At 32.0% G+C, this 24,867-nt stretch overlaps 3 protein-coding genes across 7 annotated transcripts in view; 2 read left to right on the top strand and 1 right to left on the bottom strand.

The window, feature by feature from the left end:
- LOC128160211 (nucleolar protein dao-5-like) overlaps positions 1-22,525 on the bottom strand; it is a 148,455-nt gene extending 125,930 nt beyond the window's left edge. Inside the window, exon 1 of the mRNA XM_052823500.1 lies at positions 22,521-22,525. The gene's annotated coding sequence lies outside the window, so the exon portion shown is untranslated. The remainder of the gene's footprint in view (positions 1-22,520) is intronic.
- LOC128160212 (sulfotransferase 1B1-like) lies at positions 69-4,156 on the top strand. Its single transcript, XM_052823501.1, has 6 exons — positions 69-201; positions 1,501-1,708; positions 2,108-2,425; positions 2,805-2,908; positions 3,228-3,411; positions 3,791-4,156. The coding sequence occupies exons 2-6, from the start codon at positions 1,534-1,536 to the stop codon at positions 3,892-3,894; spliced, it is 885 nt and encodes a 294-aa protein (XP_052679461.1). The 5' UTR covers positions 69-201; positions 1,501-1,533; the 3' UTR covers positions 3,895-4,156.
- On the top strand, positions 7,183-14,631 carry LOC128160215 (sulfotransferase 1B1-like). Of its 5 annotated transcripts, none has more exons than XM_052823506.1 (6): positions 7,183-7,481; positions 11,701-11,910; positions 12,244-12,561; positions 12,957-13,060; positions 13,264-13,447; positions 14,151-14,631. In XM_052823506.1, exons 2-6 carry the CDS (start codon positions 11,736-11,738, stop codon positions 14,252-14,254), a joined length of 885 nt encoding a protein of 294 aa, XP_052679466.1. In that variant the 5' UTR covers positions 7,183-7,481; positions 11,701-11,735; the 3' UTR covers positions 14,255-14,631. The 5 variants fall into 5 exon arrangements, with proteins under 5 accessions (XP_052679466.1, XP_052679464.1, XP_052679468.1 ...); XM_052823504.1 differs by lacking the exon at positions 7,183-7,481 and adding an exon at positions 7,540-7,692; XM_052823508.1 differs by lacking the exon at positions 7,183-7,481 and adding an exon at positions 8,062-8,123.
- Positions 22,526-24,867: the final 2,342 nt, after the last annotated feature.

Here is a 24,867-nt window from a genome sequence, read left to right as displayed (position 1 = left end):
AGAAAAATAAACGCCACATTAACCTCGTTATTTTTCTGTATACACAGAGTACTATGTTTGTATAGGCCACGTGGATGCCTTGAAGCGATTCATTCATAGAGTTGATAATATAGAACGAATTTCAGCTATATTTAGGACCTGTGAGGACAGATCCACTGTCAAAAAAAATACACCAACGTGTTATCTCGCCAACTACACGCGGTAAGTACCTCTTTACATTAACTGTAAATATATATTGCTGAATATTGCCTATTAACATGCCTAAGAATATTAAAAATATTTTTAAAAAAAAACAAATTTATGAACAAGGGAAAAATCAAATAAGTACAAGGTACTAGAGAAAAAATAAAATATGTCGTTAACATATTTGATCAAAGTAAAATTTTTACAGACTGATCAATTTTCTCCCAGAGTAAAGAACAATTTTTAAGGGGGAGCAAGTCAGCCTATGTATTTATTATGATCTCTCTGTGTTCGCCCGAACAGTAGCACCGTAAAACATATTTTAGTGATTGTATACATTTTCTGATTTACCTTAGTTTGAGTGCGTTGACATTTAATAATTATATGCGTGGCTATTCGGACATGTATAGTTATGTGGTGTGTTGAATTGGGTCAGTTGATATATCTAGTAATATACATTGTACATGTAAAACAAACATCTCTGCGTCCAGCAATCGATAGATTTTCCGAACCGAGACATTAGGATAAATTTATCTTAATCAAATACTTGAAAATGTTAAAAGGAGTGCTTGACATAGTAAAAATGCAGTTAATGTCTTTATTAAAGTTGAAGGTTATACACAACTGGCGAAGAACGTTCTTGCTCCAGTATATTAAATGCATGCGCGGATCAATGTGAGGCGGGGTTGTTTCCTTGATGTTTTAAAGCTAAATTGTATATAGCAAAGCAAATGTCACACTAATATTTTCACTGTTTACATGTCATAACATATTGTCACCAAGTTTCCTGAAAAGCTTTAGTTTCAATTTTTCAAATAAACATACTGATGCCATTAAAACTCTAAATTTTCCTTTGACGCCAACAAACCGTGGTCGACTCAACGAACGACCCCCCCCACCCCACCCCCAACGCATTCCTTTTATTTTCAAAATCATATTTAATCTTTCCTCCTAAAAACTAGTAGGGTCGTTCCTCTCTCCCCTTTAAAGATGCATATTTTGTTTATCAAATGTTATTAGGTCAATTTTCTTTAAGTTGAGGGGGTAGAGGGGCAACTACACCAATTTAATGGGTAAATCTTGTTCATACACACTAGAAATCCATGAATTTCTTTTGTATTCTGTTCTGATGGATATGGGATGCTTTTTCAATTAATAGATTACAGCAAACTTTGTGTTGACCCGTTAGAGGTAACATATGTAACGACTAGGTTCTTTTAATACCTCACTTAGGTTAGAAAGACGTTAGAAGAAATGAGAAAGCTAAGATGGAGTAAATATTGCCTTCCTTTACACACAATTTAATTTTGTTTTCAGTTAATAACATACGGTTAGGACGATTCTGTGACAATGACTGAGAAAGAAGTTAAAGATCCCAATGGAAAAGTCGTATTTAAAGTTGTGGACTACGAAGGCGCTCGCTTTCCTGTAGGAGTCTTTGGCAACGTATTGGATCGCCTGAAAGCACTTTCTGAAGCAACTTTTAAGGACACTGATGTTTTTGTTATATCATATCCGAAATCTGGTTAGTGTGGGACGTCCCCTGTCTTCACGTGATCGATGTAGTAAAATTCATGGGAATTTTTTAAATTGCACGTTAAGCTAGAAACATCTCTGATATATATATATATATATATATATATATATATATATATATATATATATATATATATATATATATATATATATATGCGCGCAAAATAACATTTTTCATTTGCGCTACATAGCTAACACGAAATCAAAATTTCCAAAATCATTGGCAAAACAAAAGGTTTAATATTTAAAGTCTTATCCAACGTTTATTAAGTTTAAAATTGGCAGCAATCATTGAGAAATTGTTCTCAATTTATGTTTTTAAACTTTTTTTTACATTACAACGCAATTTAATGACAATTATTTTAGATTTTAATTTCTATATTTATAGGAACTCACTGGTGCTATGAAATAGTGGACATGCTGAAAAACAATAGCTCAGAATTTACTAAACACATGCCTCCCCTGATTGACATGCTACCTGTTGAAAAACTGATGCAGGTCCCCGATGGTGTTCTCGTATCTCATCTTTTGCCTCAACACATGCCAAAAGATGCTATCCAAAGGCGCTGTAAACTGGTTCACATTTACAGGAATCCCAAAGACGTGATCGTCTCATTTTTCAACTTCCTCAAGAAAACCAAAGAAGGAGCCATGATGCAGGACATGGAATTTGATGTGTTTTTGGACTTGTATATCACAGACCAGTGTAAGCTTTTCTATTCATTTATCTACTGATCAAATGAGAGAGAGAGAGAGAGAGAGATTCACGAAAGAAAGACTCAACAGTTGAAGCTACTCCTTTAGTAAAGTCGGTTTTGACTATGAATTACAGAAAATAAGCTGCTATTCCAGCTGCTACAATAATGTAAAACAACAATAAAAACAAAATTTTTCTCTTTTGTACGATTCAGTTTTATTGATTTAATTTTTCAAGCAATAGCGTGTCAGCAGTCAAATACTATAATCGATGAAGCAGTTTCCAAACAAAGAAAAAACCGATTTTTTTTATCGTATATATAAATGTCCAAAATCAAGTACTCAAATACTTTTACAGCAGATAATTCATTGCTCTTTTTGCCATTTAGTGCCAGGTGGTCTGTGGACAAATTACATCAAGGCTTGGACAGATTTTAAAAAAGAAAATCCCACGTACCCCATTTTGAATATTTGTTACGAGAAGATGAAGAAAGTAAGTGCAATCACCGCTCATTGTTACAGAAAGAACGACTGTTTTTCTCTACTAACATACCTATATCAGTGCAATCAAAAAGTGTACTTGTATAAGATAAATAATGTATTTTGAGGCTCAATTACTCTGTAAGATGTAAACATTTTTAAGAAAATGATTACAATTTTACAACACATGCTGTATGAGTCTGTATTTGAAGGAGCAAGACATTTTGATTTTGAAATAAAACTTTAAAACCCTGCAAAAGAATTACCTATTCATGCATGCTACAGTATGAAGCACAAGTCACTGAAGTCTTCTACGAAATATTATTTTTCAGGACCTCAAAGGCCACGTTAAAATGATTGCTGACTTCCTGGAACTGAAGCCTAGTGAAGAACTGATCGAGGAAATAGCAAACAAATGCGAATTTCAAACAATGTCCAAATTTAAAAACAGCAACATCCCAGAGGGCATGCGCATGGTGACAGATGTTAGGGACAAACATATTATGTACAGAAAAGGTAAGAACATTTCCACTTGTACGTGAAGTTCAGCAGATATAAAGCTACTATCATCGATTTGAAGTGGACTGAATATATATCCGTCTCTGTTGTTTTTATACCTGTACTTTTTAAAGAAAGTTCACATTTTATTGTTATTTGGTTTTTGATATTCTTATACTCAGGAGAGGATGGGTTGGGTTGGGGTAATAATGAGTTTATCAATAAATATATCATTATTTAAAATCATTACATTAAATGAATCGATTTTGAAATGAGCTTAACTGAATGTGAATTAAATGTAACATAGTTATTAATTTAGGAAACAGGTAAAACAAATTGGAAGTCATTGTCTTTCTGATCTTTCAACAGTTAACAGTTACTCCTTACGTAATTGCAGGTGAAGCTGGTGACTGGAAAAACTGGTTCAAAGTTGCCCAGAGTGAGGCTGTAGACGCTGAAGTCGAGGCCGCAAACATTCCTTTAGAAATACAGTATACATAACGAATTAGACGATGACCAGAAATAGATGTGTTTCTGAGAAATACTTCTCTACAATTCATCAAGAAAAAGTCAATTTGATAAAACATTTATATATATATTCGAAACCCATCAAATTTAGTATATGCCATTTTTCCTCATAATGACAAGATGCATGCTACATGACTGTAAACATATATACATGTATATGAAACGGTACAAATCTGTATTATGTACCATATATTGTGAGCTAAACAAATAAAGTACTGGTAACACCATTAGAAAATTATGTTGTATTTCATTGATTTTCAATAGATTTTACGTCAACGCTGTGAATGAATTCAGAAAAGAAAAAAGGAATCAAACAATTAACTGAACACTTAACTTTAAAAACAAGCTGAATTCGCCCTTCAATACTTTTTCCAAAAATCATTTTAAATTTAGACATTTAAATTTTGTATTACAAGACCTGACAAAAACATTTTTTTTTCAAAAAAGCGGCTTTACTTATGCCTTAATATGTGAAAAAAAGTTACATTTTTTGTATCAATTCATAGAAAATTATTTGAAAAAAATTATCATTATTTTTCTTTTGATTCGGAAGAAAAAGAATGCGTTTAATTCAATTACATGGTTTTCTTTATCGGTACTCCCTAATTTTCAAAAACAAAAGGGCTGTGATGAATGAAATGTTTCTTAATATAAGATAAGACTTATTAATCACAATGTGAATATCATCAAATGTTGACCTTTGTGAAAGCAAATGTAACATTTTAAATAATGTAAAAATGGCACGTCGAACTTGTTAAACTTACAGTCACTTTATCATTATCGCCCTACGATCAGCCACGGCAGCGAGGACCGGAAAAATCCGCAGCGCACGCGTGATCACGATGCACACGCTCTCAGTTATTATTAAGGCTTTGAACTTGTAAAATTGTGCAAATTTAATTTCGTCGCATCTTCGCAATATATGTAGCTACATACATGAATTCATTGGAAATGTCACTAACTAACCTGTCAAATGTTCAGTAAAAAGGCCACGTTGAACACAAATAATTCAATGTAACCGAGCATTACGGGCACCTATAGAACGTAATTTTAATCGGATTTCCTTGGTTTAATATGGTTCAAATACTCAACCATCCACCTTTTTATTGCATATTATTTTCTTTTATGGTCCCTACAAAACCTGAAGATGTTTATGAGTCGTATAAAATAATAAGGAATTATCTGATCTGATAACTATAATTTGTGTTTCTTTAATTACATTTATTCTAAAATTTGTATGCTATTGAAAAAGTTCGATGTTTGCAAAACCGCTATTTTGTATGCGAGATCGTATACTAACTGCGCTATACATCTTTGCCATCCTCATTTTGACTCTTAAATATTTAAACTATCCTGTCTTCGTTCTCATATAGGAATCATGTTTAATAGGTTTACACTGCACTTAAAAGCCATTACTTACCAGAAAACAGATTTTCTAAAGATCACTAAAACAATCTTAACAGTGAAGATGGATTAATGCTCAGATCATGATCCTCGGAATGCCATTTCCATAGATTGTAAAAGGACATACAATATGATGCTTCGTGTGAATGAAAAAAAATTATTTACTAACATGTACAATGCTAAAGAGTGTAAAGAACCATGTAAGTAAATGTACGAGGGTTGATCTCAAAGTAATGTCAAAGATGCGATAAATCGTCAAAAATCCGCGTAAAGTGAGAAAAATACGTGCTGAGATACCTACCTAATTCAATTCAGATCTGATAAGTTTAATGCATTATTATAAATATATGTGAAGATAATATATTTTGTAGAGCGTGAGGTAAAGATAGTCACCGCACGCTAGTGACGTCATTTCTAAATCTTGGGCCTTCTGGCAGAATTGCATAATTTAGTACTCTATACAAATTTGCCACGATGCTCTATTTACATTTTTTTAAAACATTTTTTTCATTATGTAACTAATTACTCGTTTTGTAATCAATGAAGTAGAATATTGGATTATTTAATGTGCGATCGGTTGGTCGAGGTACATGTATCTTCATAAAGTCATGAACGTAGCTTTAGAAAATAGCCATTGACGTAAGAACCCAGCTTTAACTTTCCTTCAGAGCGTGTATCTTCTGTCTATCTAATTTATTTATTAACATGACATATGCTTTTATTAGAGATTGGAACCACATTAAGGATATCCTGTGAATTCGCTCTTAATTTTAGGTTGATATATCAATTCCAGTACAATTTCTAGTGATTTCTATCCATCAAAGCAAAAATGCATCGTATCACTATACGCATGTCCAACCTTTTTATACTTGATCTAGAGACAAAAGGCATTGCTTAGATACCCGAAATGGACCGTAACGGTCCCTAGTTTTTTAAAACAGAAAAAGTTTATAATAAATTTTGTTTCAAAATATTGTGTTGTTTCGGGCTTTTTCAAATATTGAAGCATATAATTTATTCATAAATGCAAACCTTAAAAAAGACTTTCATGACGCGGCGATGTCACGTATATATCATGCTATAAACATCAATATCTTGATTTGTGTTCAACGAATTTTAATCAAAATTTTAATTTGAATTTGGATTTTGATAAGAAAAGGTTTGATGTATCATTTTATACAATACAGCGCCAATGAGAAGCGCGGTGCATACTGTGCCATTACTTTTGGACCAACCCTTGTATTATACATAACACATGGTTGTTTGCAATTGTACGTAAACACAGCAATCCCGTTTCAACACACCATTAAACCATTCAACCGGGTAAAACTTAGGAGGGATGGACATTGTAAAGTATGAGTAAACTGAGATAAAGTTTAGCGTCATGTTGTAATTTTTAAAATGTACATGTAATTATAGATTTATTAAACATTAACTTTAAATAAAAATAAGAAAACGTCTTTAAGTGTGATTGATAAACATTGAAAGATGTTTACATATTATCACTTTAGTCTTGAAGTTCTTTCTATACTGGTCGCTCAAAATTATTTCTGAAACCAACCGAGACGACGTACGTTTTGTTCCTTTCAGGTACCAAAACAAGGTACCTAAACTTTTTGTCTATTTATTTGAAAAAAAAATTAATTATCGAATAACAGAACGCATTTCAGAAAAAAAGAAGAAATGATTGTATAATTTTGAAGTTTTAGTTTTAAATAAGGAATAAGGAATCATTCTTTGAGTATTATGAGGTGAAAATTTTGGTCGGGGCGTGATCAAATCCAATAAAGCCCGAAGGGCTTTATGATAGATTTGATCACGCCCCGACCGAAATTATCACCTCATAATATTCAAAGAATGATTCCTTATTATTTATATTTATATAATTTTAGGCCATCGTACGATTAAATATTTAAATATAAATAAACAAACCCCGCTGGCGCCTCAATTTGGCGTCATTTGTATTATGAGTTATATAGTACAAAATCGAAACGTAGTGTTATCACAGGCAAAGACACTGGATAATGTAAATATATGGGGATGTTTAACAATAGCTGATATTGTAGGATAGAACCGTGTCGTTTCGTCAAAAATAATTATTACAAAGCTAGTACAAAGTTGAGTAATTAGACCGTTTTTGGTGTGGTTTTTCTGATGTAAGTATAATAAGTCAAAAAGAATATGTGAATATCAATAAGTTTACTGTCTCCTTTTCAAAATAAATGAGCCACATGAATGACCCAAATTGATACATCCTTAGAGTTGAGGAAATAGAACGAAAGTTAGTTATATATATTTATTAACTCTCGGACTCCTTCAGACGCTAAAAAATAAAACATCAACGTGTATCATTTCGCCAACTACAGGGTAAGCACTTCTTTACACTTCTTATTTTGCATTATTTGTACTGACATTCTTAGCATTGTATACAATCATGTAAAAAAAAAATAGACACACGCTCTATATATGATAACCTCAGCACTGAAGTTACGTGATTAAATGTTCATTTTTCTCTAGTTTCTATAAGTATGAGTTGGTAGGTTTGGCGTCAATAAAGTGTTTAAAAATTATAGGTGAATAATCAATAAATACTTATGTTAAATCTGATCAATCGATAAATGAAATAGACATGTATCCATTTGCGTCCAGCAATCGACAGGCCTGGCACACTGAATTTTAGATAAGATTACTTAAATCAAATACTTGAAAAATGTTGACACAGTAAAAAAAAATAATAGTTGGACGTTTAAAAGTACGACATGGATTTGGGTTATACACAGCTGGCGAGAGATTCGATGGTAAAGGAACGTTAGTTTAATACCGTCTTTTTGCTCCAGTTAATTCAGTTCATGCGCGGATCAAGAAGGGTGAGGTTGGAACCGAGATGTCTAAGGCTTTAAAATCTTATAGCGATGTAATGTAAACTTAACCCCAACTCTCTCTCTCTCTCTCTCTCTCTCTCTCTCTATCTCTCTCTCTCTCTCTTAAAGGGGGCAGTTTTATGAAATAGGGTGTTCTCTTTTCCTTTATTTTCTTTTTGCTTTTCAAAATGTACAGGAGTCAATTTTAGTGGTGTTGTGAAAGAAGGGAGGGGAAAAAACCACCCCAATATATAAGGATTAAAATATGTTTATACTTCCTATAATTATAAAGTATATGGGATGCTTCTTCAAATAATAGACAATTACAAAAACTAATATCTATCTGTTGTACACAGAGCAAGGTAATGACAAAATTGATTGTCACGTGACTACGTAAAAGTTGTTTGTTAGCAAATCATCCGAAATTCCCCGTGGCATTGAATGGTGTTAATATGTTTGGGCAATCGGTTTTTAGAGCGCAGTTTGCAGTTCGCAATTGAATAGCGAACTGCGTTCTAGAACGCAGTTCGCAATTCAAAATTTAGAATTCATATTTGGGGCCCGAAATTTTCAGGGGCACATACTAGTGGTATTTCACTACCACTGTGAAGATATGGTGATGCAGCTATCTCTAGTTTTTAAGAATCGGGCTTATATGCAAGTGAATAGTGAACTGCGTTCTATCTAGAACGCAGTTCGCAATTCAAAATTTAGAATTCAAATTTGGGGCCCGATTGCTTTACATGCAATTGAAAAGTGAACTGCGTTCTATCTAGAACGCAGTTCGCAATTCAAAATTTAGAATTCATATTTGAGGCCCGATTGCCTTATATGCAATTGAATAGTGAACTAGATGTGAAAAAGGAAATTGTACCTCAATGTGCTCAATTCCTCAAATTAAAAACATTCAAAAATTTAATTTGTCTTCTCCATTATAATTAAATGACTGCTATTTACCTCGCGTACAAACCAGGATAATTTTCCGATGCGATATTTTCTTAGGAATAGCAATAATTACTTTATCCCCGCAACAGAAATGTGTCGGAATTATGGAAACTGTTTTAAAGATGTCGTTTTTATTTACTCGTGTCTGAAAAACTATCAAAATTGATTTAGATTTCACATTATTTATTGTATAAAGAGGGGGTCCCATATAGTAGGTATATACAGAATATCATTCTTTTATTTTGTTTGTATAAGTATTTAACATACTCTAATTCATATATAATTTCTAATGTTCAACCAAAATTTCATAGTCAATCGTAGAATTATAAGCAAGATACAGAGCCTATAGTTCGCCTAGGTTTGAGTCATATTTTGTTCACATGAGTTTATTATATTCAGCTTAAGATTTTTAACTTGGTATTTCCTATTCAGCATTTCAAATGGAAAAAAAGAATGGCCTAAGTTTTCAATTCTTTTATTCACTCAAGACCAGTTCACTGGTATTTGAGCTTCAAAATCAGTTTATACAAATGTACACAAACACAGACAAGGATCACATGTAAGGTAGGAGTAATAATGACGAAAAAAAGTTAAGTTTATAATATAATAAGTTGTTAAAGTTGGTTTCTGGAAGAACAGACTTTGAAAATTTTCTAAAAAAATATTGACAAATTTTTGACTTTTTTAATCTTTAGTTTTTAAGATCTGTGTACAAAGAATTGTGAGCAAATCTCTGTATCTTACTTTTAATTCGAAGCTTAACACTCAAATATTGTTAGTAAATAGAAATGGTAAACAATTAAACACAAGAAACATGCACTATAACAAATAAAGAACACAATTTATTTTTTCGAAATGAATCATATATATACATGTATATATACCTACATATTTCCGTCAGCGGTATCAAACTCTATTTAAACTGAATAAACTCGAGAAAATGCCGAACATCTTAACAAAACCTATTGCATTAATTTACCATTACGCAAAAGATAATGCCGAATTACCGATAGAATGAATTGTATTGCAATACTTTTTTGATACATCAGATTTTGCTTAATTTGCGCAGGTAAACAGTTAACTGTTTGATTTACCGAGGTCTCTGTTTGATTTGATACGTAAAAATCACGAAATACAGACGATAGTTCCCAGGTTACAAAGCATAAATAATGAAAACGAAACGAAAATCAGAACAAGCTGACAACAACGTCATGTGTGAAAACTGTCAACGCATTGAAATATTTAGCCTCAATTTACTTCACAAAATCGGCAGCAATATATTTTGCATGTTTCAAAAATTTCCCTTCATACGCGAACTGTTGCACAACAAGCAAATTCATCATAGTCAGATCGACCATTTTTCGTATAATGTCATGGCTGCTTTAAACAAAGAACCTCGTTTTAGAAGTATGGAATACGAGTCTTGGTAAAATGGGTATGCAAACCCGGGCCGTGGCAAAATAAAAGCCGGGGCAGATCGGCAATCGTCAATTCCAAATACGCATTATTTTGCAGCAATATTTACAGCGAATACAAATATACTGGTCCATCAAATATCCTGAAATTTTAATAAGATTGGCAGATTAATAACTGCCAATCTTTGTTTTGCCCAGGCCAAGTCTTGCCTACCCATTTAACCGGATGCCGAACCCGAAGCTATTAAACCGATTGAAACATGCCTTTCCTTTATTATTATTTTCGTAATAACTCAGATTTGAAACAGAATTATCCCTTAATTTTTGCAATTTATATTTTCCTTCCCATAAGGATAATTTATGCTAAACTACATTGAATTGGACTCAGTAGTTCTTGAGAAGAAGATTTTTAAAAATGCACCCCCCTTTTCTACAGTTTCAAGGTTTTCTCCGCTTTGAATACAGATCGGACTTTTATTTCTGCTTTATGTTCACAGTGGTAGTGAAATACCACTAGTAGATGCCCCTGAAAATTTCGGGCCCCAAATATGAATTCTAAATTTTGAATTGCGAACTGCGTTCTAGATAGAACGCAGGTCGCTATTCAATTGCATATAAGTCCGATTCTTAAAAACTAGAGATAGTTGCATCACCATATGTTCACAGTGGTAGTGAAATACAACTTGTAGATGCCCCTGAAAATTTCGGGCCCCAAATATGAATTCTAAATTTTGAATTGCGAACTACGCTCTAAAACGCAGTTCACTATTCAATTGCGAACTGCGAACTGCGTTCTAAAAACCGATTGCCATTTGTACCTAACTTCTTATCGTGTCTTATTTATTGAATAAAAGATATTGTAAACGCTTGACACTAGTTAAACATAGACTTAGTTGAGAATTGTAGTAAAAAGCATTTAACCAAAAAGAACTGTTTTTGTGTAAGTTTTAGAAATGACATATTACATTGATATTATGTTAAATAAAAAATAATATCAAAGGGTCAATGAGACCTGATGATAGTAACACAATGGCTGGGAATTTTTTCCTTTCGTTGGAATTAAAATACATAATGATTTTGATTAAAGTTGTGATATAATGTGATATATTGTATCGCCGTTCTTGAGCTGATTACATAATTTATTTCGTTTTCAGCATAAATAACTTACAGTATCAATCATTTTATAACAATGACTGAGAAAGAAGTTAAAGATCCCGATGGAAAAGTTGTATTTCGAGTTGTTGAGTATGAAGGAGCCCGCTTTCCAGTAGAAGTCTTTGGCAACGTATTGAATAGCCTGAAAGCACTTAACGAAGCAACGTTTAAGGAAAGCGATGTTTTTGTTGTGTCATATCCAAAATCTGGTAAGTGGCTAAGTGACGTTTCGTTACATTGACGACTTGATTTTATTCATCAGATTTTGATAAGTTACCTGAAACAATATACGGTAACTCCCTCTGAGATAATTTCAAATTCATGCGAAAACTTAATTTATTTCCGTTATTTTTTTTTAAATATTTATAATCATTGACAAAAACTTTTCTTTTTTTGGCGTGTGACTATTTTTCACCGTATTAGAATTTTGATGTTCTAGCAATCGTTTAACAAAATGTTCTCAACATATCTATAAAAAATTTTCTTCTACATTTTCACGTCATTTAATAGCATTTTTTTTAGCGTATCATTTCTATTTATAGGGACCCACTGGTGCTATGAAATTGTGGACATGCTGAGAAACAATAGAGCTGAGTTTACTAAACACGTCCCACCTTTGGTTGGCATGTTGCCAGCAGAAAAACTCATGCAGGTGCCCGATGGTGTTCTAGTAGCGCATCTCCTGCCCCGACACATGCCCAAAAATGCTATTCAAAAGCGCTGTAAACTCGTTCACATATACAGGAATCCCAAAGACGTGATTGTCTCGTTTTTTAATTTCATCAAGAAAACCAAAGATGGGGCTATGATGCAAGACATGGAATTCGATGTGTTTTTCGAATTATATATCACAGACCAGTGTAAGCTAAACAACATATTTATTTACCGATCGATCGATCGATCGGTTGATCGATCGATCGATCGATCGATCGAGAGAGAGAGAGAGAGAGAGAGAGAGAGAGAGAGAGAGCATGGTTTAAAAATACATGCACTTGTTCTTTTAAAAGTAGAACCTATGACTATTGTTACCGGAAGTTCTCCTAACTGCTAAATGAATGTAAAACAAAAACTGTTTCCTCTTGTGCGTTTAAGTTTCATTGATTTTATTTATCTTAAAACAGAGCTTTATAAGGTCGAATGCAATAATTCATAAAGCATGTTTATCTTCAAAGAGTTATTGATTAGTTAAACGTATATGTCTTTCGACAAGACGTATTGTTCGAAAAATATCTAATTTTCATTTTCTGCCTTTCAGTGCCTGGTGGCCTATGGACAAAGTTTGTGAAGGCTTGGTCAGATTTCAAAGATGAGAATCCTGCATACCCCATTTTAAACATTTGCTACGAGAAGATGAAGAAAGTAGGTTGAAACAAGTCTGATCTGAAGGGTTGCATTATCATTACATGTTATTAGAGTTGTAACATCTATTTTAATGCAACCAGAAACATTTCAAAAGATACTGTCAATTTAAGCTATATATTTACTATTCAATGCTCTATTCTTGCACGCAATGAAGCCCTAATGACTACAAAACATTCTACAAAACATTGTTTTCTTTTCAGGACCTAAAAGCCCATGTTAAAATGATTGCTGACTTCCTAGAACTTAAGCCCTGTGCAGAATTGATAGAGGAAATAGCAAACAAATGTGAATTTCAAACTATGTCCAAATTTAAGAACAACAACATTCCAGAGGGCATGCGCATGGTGACAGATGTGAAAGACAAACATATTATGTACAGAAAAGGTAATACATTAGAAAATATCGACCATCTTCCCCAGGTACAAGCAGGATTGCAGATATTACATATACAGAGACCTATATAATTGATTTGAAGCGAAAGTAATGTGAATTTTTCTTGGCTTATTTTTTCTTTACGTTTGCTTTTGTTATTTGTAAGGAGCATTGGGGGTTTTGGGTCGAAGAGGCGATAGTGATTTTACCTTTGGGTTGTCAATGAGTGATTGTTGAAATAACCAAAGCGGAATGGAATGGAATATATAGACCAATCCACACTTTACAAAAGTTATGTCCCTTGGCCGCCATCTTTGGGGGAAAACCCATATATTTCTCACAGTAGCCTTTGTAGTTTAGAGGGGTGTAACTTCATCATTTGACATAAGAAATCCGTTTCCGCTTTGAATTGTATTGCCCCAAGTTGAGGCAACTCGCACATTGAAGGAATAAACTAAATTCCAAGAGATTTCTTCACAGGTCGCCCAAATATTTGGTTGCATAAAGAAGGGAAGAGTTGTTTTTTCCCTTTTGACCTTTGGGTTGACCCTAAAAGGGCACAACTTTTGCAAATAGTGGATTGGACTATGGTACATAGTTTTAAAATTATTGAAAAAGTAACGACAGATTGAAAATGGCCCTGTTTTATAGCTTTCGATAATCTAACTGAGTATTTTTAAAACTGCTGATGTGTCTTACATTAACGTAATTTTAGGTGAAGCTGGCGACTGGAAAAACTGGTTAAACGTAGCTCAGAGTGAGGCTGTAGATGCTGAGGTCGAGGCCGCGAACATTCCCTTGGAGATACAGTTTACATAATGAATCAGAAGATCATCAGGCGAAGAATTGTCTTTCTGAAAAATTATCTAATTATTCATCGTCTCCTCTGTTTTACTAGAAAAATGAAAGAGACAAGAAAGCAACCAAAGCCATAGCTATTTAACACAGTTCATATCATTTTTCAGCATGGTGATGTTATAAATATTTTAGAATCTGTATAATGTACCATGTACGTAAAAAATGAAAACAACACTACGTATTTTACCATTATGATTGTTTTTATTACAGATGGGATTTACAACACATTTTTTTTTTATTAACATACGAAATTACATGTAAAACAAATTAGATGAAATCAATTTACTAAAGCTAAGCAATAAATCAATATAGTGACTTACATTTACTTTACTTTGTGTTGATGTGAAATAACTTTACAATCTTCTCTACACGATGTCAGACATTTTGATTGGGAAAAACTTGAAGGTACCGACCGGACCCAACCTAACACCAGAACGGACCCCACCTACATGTAAACTTCAAGTTAACTTTTGCGGTGTACGTGGGGTTTACTCTCGGTCTGCTTTTTTTTTTTTAAAATTTGCGTTTACTATGGATTTTCTCTGTGTCCATTCGGGATTTGCTCTGATCTTTTCGGGATTTGCTCTAGGGATCAACTTTTCACACTGAAGTGTGAAGCAGACAAGTTCTTATACGACCATCTTACTGCCTTTAATTACTGCTCCTTGTACATTCTAAATACACATGTAGCATCTGCTTTCAGCAGGGTTGGCCGGGAAATACCATTGCTGGGAATTACCGGTGGTAAATACAGGTATTTCCCGTCCCGGTCAATACTACAGTAACTGTTTTTCACTAATGTGGGAAATACTGGGAAATACTGGGAAATACAAATTTATACTCTTTATTTCTTTAATTTTTTCAATGCAAAACGTATGTTTATGATAAAAGATATTAACAATAAGCATCAAAAACCAATTTATCCTACTTTCCCATTTCACTGCCAGTTTATGAATCTTAAATTCACCAATCACCTATTCCCAAAGACTTCTATAGCTGCTAAAGTACAAATTTTAGTCCAACTTTTTGAACTTCAAGTTTTCTGTTTTACAGATTTATAATTCAAAGCACAAAATAAACTGTTATAATTACTGTAACAATTAAATAATCACACATGTTGTTATAATAAATGACACTTGACAGTTTTGTGCTCCTGTTTAGGGGAGATATATACTATGAGTGGGGCTGATTGGCTTCTTCTTAGGTGTGTTGCATACTGAGGTAGTGACATAGTCACACTTTATTTTTCACAATTTTCTTGCACCATTTTCACATTCACCAAATAACCAGAAAATGGAACTTTTGATATCATGTTTATGATAACTGTATAGATTCACCTATACCTGACTAGTCTTAGAAACAAAATAACAATGTTGTCAATGAATGAACCATGTTTGGAATATTCATAAGAAGATAACCAATGCATTACTGGGCAGTCAAAACTTGTTAAAATCAAAGAACATTTATAAAATGTCAAAAAGCTGACAAGGTGTACTATTGTCTACATCCCTACAGATTTGATTAAGACTAATGTCTAAGTATGAAGTACTATAATATGTAGTTGTACTTTATTTCCCAGTATTTCCCGGGAATTACCAGTATTTCCCACCGTCCTGGGAAATATGAGTATTTCCCGCTTTTTTGCCAACCCTGGCTTTCAGGGGTGTATTATCAACCCCGAATGTAAAGCCAGGGTTTAGTTGGGGTTTACTTTCTGTTAGGTTGTGTCTGATTGGTACTGTAATTTACAGCTGTCGCGTAGTAACCGGTTAAAACAGGTAGTATTTGCTCTAAGAGAATGAGGAGTTTAGAAAAAATGATATCGTTCGAATAATGCTTTTCGGAAACCATTCGATAAGACTGACAAGGCTAATGAAATAGCCAAATCGAAAGCTGATGTTTTTAAAACACAACTATGGTTCTTGGTTCTGTCTAAAACGTGACTATTATAGTATTCAATTGTTTTAACTACACTAAAGTACGGCATTCAGTATTACAGTATTAGACAGTATAGTACTTTAATTAATTGTCAGTTATCTATATAATTCTGACTGAAGAAACAGTTGAAAATGATCCCATTACCCGTTGATTCATTTAAAACCCTGAAGCCAGTTTTAAAACTTATAATACACCGACCATGATAATTATTGCCTCTGATTCTTTAATGCATAGGTAAATTAAAAAAACCCACAACGAAGACTTCTGTCATTGCTGTTGTACTTAATGCCAAATAATCACCAAAGTTAGACATACCTTTGCAATAATTCTAATAAACTTTAAATCAATATACTAAATTTAATTCCGCTTATCCCGGAATATTCAAAATTTGAAACAGCAAAACTGAGGTCATGGCCCATGGCCAAATTGTGTTATGTAAACAACAGACCATATGATGTCGAAATGGTATTCAAACCTCATACATATATTGAACACATGTATTGTCATGGTATTCTCTGTACCAGATTATAACGGGATTTATTGGTTCGTTAAACGTATATCATTTACTATGGACAGATAGTCCTAATTCATGAAATCTAATATATATGACGTATGCGGAGCAGACAAAGGTGATAACTTTATATTCGACCTAGGGAAAACACAGAAATAAGCTGTGATAATGCTCGATGACTCAAGTAATAATTATGTCAAAAACATTCGCACATTTAGGCATTGAATGCTTATTTTTGGATACCGTCAGTCCTATACCACACCAGGTCGTGCAAACAAATTGAGTACAGCGCTTACAAATCTGAATGTGGTCTATACTTTAAGCCAATGCACTTGCTCTGCTGTCCAATAAAAAATAAACCAAAAACCAAAGCAAGATTACAATTAGATATAAACTATGCCATTTACACTACAGTTGACAAAGCCAAATTAAAATAAATCAACTACATGGATATCAAATGAGAAATACCAAATCATGTTATTTATTACAAATTATATTCAAGTCCATCTATTCGAAAGCTTAAATGCGAAATATTGGCTTGTCAAACCTTCCTTTTAAGCTGATAATTTTACAAAAACCGTATTTCTGTCTCTGCTAGTTTAAACAATTCATCAGTTTTAGATATGTCACATATCCTTTATGTCTGGCAGCTTAGCATTCATTTCCCCCTATTTTTATCTTTTTAAAAATAAAGATGATCATTTTAACATTCCAACCAAAGGTAAGATCGAAGTTACCCGGATGATGCATGCTTCCTCTGTAAATAACGCAAACTACTCTGGGTGCTCTCTGAAATGTATTTGTACGCTATTTCATTGATTTCTTTCAACACATAAAATAGCTTACTCTGCAATACTGAGATAATTAAATGATATTTACGAGGTACATGTTATATGTAGGGATGGATAAAGCAGATATTTCAGAAATTTCATTGCTCGTTTACGAATTATGTAATGGTGGTATGTAAAAATTGATGCAATTATGGTCTGTTTACTTTAGAGTTTTACATAACTGTGCTGGAAAAGATATCAGATTGTGTTTATACGTATAAAAATACAACGCTTAATCACGTTGTATGTAACCAGTTTCAATTGTCTCCTGATGAACAGACGTATTTCTTTTATATATATATATATATATATATATATATATATATATATATATATATATATATATATATATATATATATATATATATATATATATATATATATATATATATAATTTGAACACAAACTTTAATTTTAAAAAATGGCAAAACCACGAATCTCATTTCAGTCATATTAAAGCGGATAACAGAAAAATATTCCGGAATGCTCATGAAGACGTCGTGAGACAAGCAAAAGATGTATCGATTTTTTTTAATGTTTTAACACACTTTATTTGCTTTGAGAGAGAGAGAGAGAGAGAGAGAGAGAGAGAGAGAGAGAGAGATATTTTGGTACCAATTAGCTACTGTGCATATATGAGCTAAGACGGTGGCAATCTTATTACAGTTAATAAGGTGGCAAAATTATTTAACTGCTGTCGTTCGTTACTTTTTTTTGTTCTACAAAAAAGCTTCCCACTTTTTAAAGATATAATTTTTTTTTTACTCTCTTACATTTTTAGTTAAAGCAAGTACATTTTTATAGATCAATAATGGTATACAGCAAGGGAACTTTGAAAGCATCAGTTTTAATTTTACGATGTATTCTAAAAATAGTCTTTAAAGGTAATTGAATTAATGTTTTCACTTTCAGACGTTTTACTCAGGGAGATCTCAAATTCAGATTGTTATAAAGGTCTATGCAATGTGTAAAATTTGCTCTAAACTTGACACAAAATGAATTATTATTGACATAACATTCGACATTTTTATTATATTATTGAATGAGACTCAAACAGAATTGGGCTTTTAGCAAAACAGAAGAAATTCTAAACTAAATTTTTCAGATTTATTTTTCATGAAATATGTTTTTGTAGTATTATAATAATAAAAGTAAAAATTTTATTTGTAAGTCAACATATAATTTTGCATATTTATTGTTGCTTTTATTTCACCGTTTCTTTGAAATAAATGTATGGCACACATTGAAAAAATAATTTAAAATGTTTAAAAACGATAAAAAGACACAATATCTCAAACTTTTGATCATTGACCTCATATAAATTTTATGCCAGCAGTATAAGATCACTATATATCTTCATAGATAGGGATTTAAAAACCCATAAACAAAATTCGGACTGGAAAATATTTAAAAATTATCAACGAAATCTTAATGCTTTGTATCTATTAAGTCTTGCTGCCATTTATAGACTATAGTTCATTTTTTAAAAGAATTTAGCAATTTGTATTATTTTTACAATTAAGAAACTCCAATCATTGTGTAAAATGTTTAGGAGTTTTTCTTAATTTTTCCGAACTTATTTAATGGTCATTAAGTCAAAAAGAAAATCATTGACCTACATTTTTGAGAGTAGCAAAAAAGAAATACAATAAAAGACATTTAACACACTATAGATGGCTTTTATTATTATCAGTAGATCTTTTTTTCATTCTGAGTAAACATTATCCTTAAAGTACTGAACATGTTTAAATAATACATGGAAAAAAGTTGCAGAAATGTGTTCTATGCAAAAGGCTTTACGTTTGAGACAAACATAAAAAAACAACCAGAATTATAAATATATCTATCGTAATTGGTTATTTCATTAGTTCTGATTTCTCTGCTCTTAAAAAAAGTATAAAATAAAAAGTTTTTCCTCTATTCAATTCTTTAATGAACTACAACTATTGATTATAAGTTGTAATTCAACTAATTTCGAATTATCATATCTAAAAAAGCTTGAGCAAGAGGGTTTTTCAATTGTTCTTTTGGTTAAAAAAATATCTGCGAATTTCCCATTCTTTATGTTTTAAGTATTCATTAATTCTCTATCATTGAATGAGGACCCGACTTAATGCGATCGTCGAAAAAATGTTCAAGTCCCAAAGGAAAAAAAAAATGTGAAAAGTTAAAGGCAATGACGACAGCGACAGCGATCGGCAAAGGACAAATTTTGATAATCAAATAATCCAATCCACACTTTGCAAAAGTTGTTCCCCTTTGGGGGGTCAACCCAAAGGTCAAAAGGGAAAAACAAATTTTCCCTTCTTTATTAAACCAAATATTCGGGTGTCCTGTGAAAAAAATCTCTTGGAATTTAATTTCTTCCTTCAATTTGTGGGTTGCCCCAACTTGGGGCAATCAAAATTCACAGCGGAAACGGATTTCTATTGTCAAATGACAAAGTTACAACACTCTTAAGTTCAAAGGCTATTGTGAAAAATATATGATTTTTTCCTCAAAGATGGCGGCAATGGACATAGCTTTTGTAAAGTGTGGATTGGTCTATTGCACTTTTGTCTCAGTTGAGCTTAAACTATCTTCTTTTTTTCTCAACAAAACGGTACTCCTAAGCATATCAAGATTTTTAAAATCGTACACCCGTAAAGTAATTTAATATTTAACAATAATTATTTCAAGCAGTTTAAGTTTGTTTTTATCTTTTGAATTGCAAATTTGAGCAATTTGTGAATTTGTATTTTTTTTTAAAAAATCGTTTAACTTGATTTTGAAACAAATGTATTTTGTTAATAGTATCAGAAATCGCATAATCTGTTTTAATATGGTCTGATTTTTTCTGGTTTGCTTTAGTTTATAAAAAGTTATTTTCTCCTCATGTTATTTTCGCCCTTCTACACTTGCAGACACTTGTCCCCTCTTTAGAATTTGAAGACACGCTCGGGTACCAAAGAAATAACTTGTAACATTGATATTTGCCTAGTCTAAAATTTGCCCGCTGACAAAAAATTTGAAGAAAAAAATGAAGAAAAAACGGGGACGAATATTTCCCCGTATACAGTACTAGTATTTATCATTCTTCAAATCTATTAACATACATATACGTACATGCATGTGTTTGCGCAAACTACTGAAGGTGCTGTCTGTAACCAAAAATTAAAAAAAAAACCTACTAGTTGTACTATTGAGAAAATGAAGGCATTTTAGTTTCTTTGCTTTTAAACCTTGACAAAGAGGCTGAGCTTGATTTTTGGCCTAGCAGACATCAAACAGAACACATGTGTAAGGATGAAAAATGTAGATCATTTAGAAAAAAAATATATACAAAACAGGGGGCATTTATAAATAAGTTAGATTGTAATAAAACATGTGGTGCTGAATGCAATCATGACCCCTTTTCATACACACATATTGGAAATAAATACCTACACAAAACACAAGATATGGGGCAAAGGACTAGAAAATATTATGCAACAGTGTACAAACAAAATACCTGACAGACCCCCTACTGTAGACATAAGTAAAAACAAGCATAAAAAAATGCCTGCCCACAAAAAGGTGGGTAAACTCTAAAAAAAAACTAGGCCATCACTAATTTTAGACAAATTGAAAGTTATCATTGAGTTTGATACTTAAGTGTCCTAATCAAATGCGAGGAATTAATTTTCGCGTAAAATCACGAGATCAACCCTTAAGTTTGCAGATTTTGAAATCTAACAAAATATTTACTTAAAGTTAAGAACCATAAGAAATAAAGATAAATATTCCGCGTTCGCGATTTTATATTCTCGCGATTTGATATAAAACAGCGGGATCGTCTATTTAAATACTTGCGTAATATAAGGACTTTACAGTATCCTAATAAAAATCAAATCAAGGTTTTTTGAATTATAGGGGTTACGTTTATAACAATAGTCATACACATGGTTGAGAATCGTGAGAGATATGTATGTAGTAACGCAAAAGAGAACAATGTGTTTATTGATCAATTTGTTTAAATAGATCTTTCTGTCTGATGATTATGAACACTGTTGATTTAAAAATTATTTTTCAAGTACACAAATTAATATTGTGAAAATTAAACAACAATTATTGATTTATATTATAACAACATATCAATTTTTCTTTAATATACATAACTGAGGGACGGATATTTGCATATATCTATCAATTTATTATACTTTTTGTCGTCTTTCTCTTATTTTGAAAAATTTAATTTCCTTTGATTAATCTTCGGATTATCAGTAACATTAACATTACACAAGGAAAAAAAAAATACCCGTAGGAATTGTATTTTGATTTTTTCGATTTTACCAATATTTTGAAAAGATTATTTTAATTTTCCTACAGTTTTAAATCTAAAAGTCAAACTCAAATAATATATTTGTTAAACTCGCATGTATAAATAAATAGGTGTATATATACATGAAATCTGTAAAACAATTAGAATAGAATGGAATTAGAAAATAACCTATAGATTTTGATTCTTTTATTCATTAAAAAAAATAAATCACCCAAAACACAAAAAAAAAGTTCCACTTTACTTGCAGCTTCCTTTCTTAACTTATATGTATTCATGTATTCACTAAGTTGCTTATTTAATACTTTTTGCTAATTCACATTATATTCCCACTTATTTTTTGCAAACGTAGTTGCAATTTTATGAAATTATTTACTCATTTCTTAACTCAAACTTGGAATCACTTTTTGGTTAATAGACGCCTTCACTTACGTGCTTTTGAACACATTTAAAACCGTTGAACCGTTTAAAAAATCCATTTTCATAACAGATGACTATTTAACCCTGATCCCAAACTTTAATGCCTTGATTTAAATGCAATATATACATCCACATATCAGTAAGAGTATAAAGTATAGAGTGTCTCCTTTTGCAACCACTGTTGCAAACGTTTTTACTTATGCTTAATGTCAAGTTCCATCGACAATTGTTCAATATTTAAGAAAAAAAAATTGAAAATATGAAAGTACCAAGGCAAACAAGTTCTGATCAGAAAAACACACTTCGACTTCGAAAAAAAACTTCGACTTTCTGCTTAAAAAAACCTAGAAAGAATGACACAAAATGTGTCAGTCATAACCTTGATGTCTGATCGACAAAGGAACAAAGGACAATTGTCGCCATTGTCACGTTACTGATATCTTTTAAGACAACTCCACTCTAGCAGCTGTCAGACTTAACATAGTCGACATCCGGATTGTAACCTGAGAGCTTCATTCTTTATTTGTCACAGGAGAGAGATATTTCTTTATCTGATACGAACGTAAACCAAAAGTATGTGGGTTTAAAACGATGTTTCATCAAACTGTAGGCTTGAAGATTAACCATCCTTGTCGGATATTAGAGAGCCATCTAATCTCTTATATCAATATTTAATACACCATAAGGAAGCAAAAAGACGGACTTATAAAAGAAAATAAGGATATAAAATCATCTTTGAATTTATTCTTCCATCTTTCTTTACCAAATACGGCGCTTGTATTTGTATTGCTGATTGCAATTTATTTCTCATCATATTGAAAACAGGCACAGGTATACAGAAAGTACATGCTTATCAAATACATATATGGCTGGTCTGTCAACCGTCTATGATGGTCACTAGTGACGTCAGTGTAATCACAATATTCAGGTTCGTATGTCCGTCCTCCTGCTGTATTGAAAACAAACACTGTGTACATTCTCTCAGTGTAATTAACTGATCATTAAAGTGAACATCAGATCAGATATCAATTTTTTTTTATCAAATTACTAGATGACGCCATACAAATATATCACCTCTACATGTAACACACCTTTAGGATTTGTTAAGGCATGCTGATTTTAAAAAACCTAATGTCTCAATTATCATGTCTTGAATTAACATCAATTGTACTAAATTTATTATTCGGTTTTACTTAATCCATGTATGCCTTCAAAGTTTATAGTGAGTGTGTTATAGTTTTTTATTTATGATTTAAAACACATGATTAAAAAGGTCTTAGTAAACATCATTTTTCAGAAAAGATAAATTCAGACATAGCATTTAAGCAAAACATAAAAAGATATTTTGTAAATCACTTTTGATAAATTTTGAGTCAAATGAAAAAGTCTCTTCAGTCGATAAGAAATATTAAGGCACGCAATATAATCATTAATGCTGTAAATATATCAACCCTTCCAGGCATAATTTGTCAAATGATGTAAATCTATCTGTCAACTCTTGCTCTCGTTAAACGAGAGTTATAAATATATGTTTTCTCCAAATACCCTTTCCTCAAATTTGTGTATATCATTTTGACTTCTCATATGCATTTCAAATTATGATTAAGTATTTATCTAACCCTCGATTCGCCTTTATGAATACAAAATGGTTTTGAAAAAGTGACTTTATCTAAAACCAAGAAAAATGTGGGTTGGTTTTATATAAATGTTCTCCAGAACAAAAAGATACAATGAATTATTGTGATCGCTGATTATGATGTCTTTTCTTCTAAATAATTACATTTTAAACTAATTTTACTTTCCAATCTCATTTTTTTTTCTATTTTTTCCAGGATATTTACAAAAACGAATTGCTGCCAGTTGATATCATTACGTAGTTAAGTCATACGTGGAAAGTAATAGGTCTTACCTACGAGATGCGTAGTCTTTACAGCAATAAAATAAGTCTTTATAGCCTGATCATGAGTATGTCGTACAAAGGACATAATCTAAGTCATCGTACATAAAATAACAACTCGAAATAATAGGATACTATTTTATGCATTACATGTTTATATACATATAGGAAATCGTAGGAGTAATGTTGTATGTACATGTACAAGATACGAAGACGTAAAAATGAACGAACCACAGTGCAAGTCGCGGTGGCAGAACGAATTAATTAATCAATCGGTCAAAGTAGTAAAATTTTATTATGAGAAAAAGATGTACAAGTAACATTAGCTTTGTTGCATTTACGACACAATATACAAGTCATTAAATTGTAAGTAGAACAAAGTGCTGGGTATTAAGTCATTTATGTAAGATAGTAGATCGTAGTTACAAGACACAGTCGTTTAAACGGTATATACTAAGTCGTAAGTTTGGTATGGTAAAATTTATAACAAAAGTACAAGTCAGGGTATTATAAATGGAGTAAAATGTGATTTGTGCATGAATAAGTTATTTATGTGTTACTACACAAATCTGAGAGAAAAGGGATTATATACACGCAATTTTTGTTTATCTCAGTTATTCAAATAAGAGTCATTACGCATATCATAAAAATATATAAAACTGTTTTAAGTGAATTTACTGA

Source organism: Crassostrea angulata, chromosome 8, assembly GCF_025612915.1.
Source record: "Crassostrea angulata isolate pt1a10 chromosome 8, ASM2561291v2, whole genome shotgun sequence".
Lineage (NCBI taxonomy): Eukaryota > Metazoa > Mollusca > Bivalvia > Ostreida > Ostreidae > Magallana > Magallana angulata.
Note: the sequence above shows the minus strand (reverse complement) of the source record. Positions and strands in the feature narration are given on the sequence as shown.

Coding starts and splice junctions, on each gene's coding strand:
- LOC128160212 (XM_052823501.1), top strand. CDS start 1,534: ATGACTGAGAAAGAAGTTAAAGATCCCAATGGAAAAGTCGTATTTAAA. Junction 2,426..2,804: donor CTTGTATATCACAGACCAGT/GTAAGCTTTTCT, acceptor TTTGCCATTTAG/TGCCAGGTGGTCTGTGGACA. Junction 3,412..3,790: donor ACATATTATGTACAGAAAAG/GTAAGAACATTT, acceptor ACGTAATTGCAG/GTGAAGCTGGTGACTGGAAA.
- LOC128160215 (XM_052823506.1), top strand. CDS start 11,736: ATGACTGAGAAAGAAGTTAAAGATCCCGATGGAAAAGTTGTATTTCGA. Junction 12,562..12,956: donor ATTATATATCACAGACCAGT/GTAAGCTAAACA, acceptor TCTGCCTTTCAG/TGCCTGGTGGCCTATGGACA. Junction 13,061..13,263: donor GCTACGAGAAGATGAAGAAA/GTAGGTTGAAAC, acceptor TTTTCTTTTCAG/GACCTAAAAGCCCATGTTAA.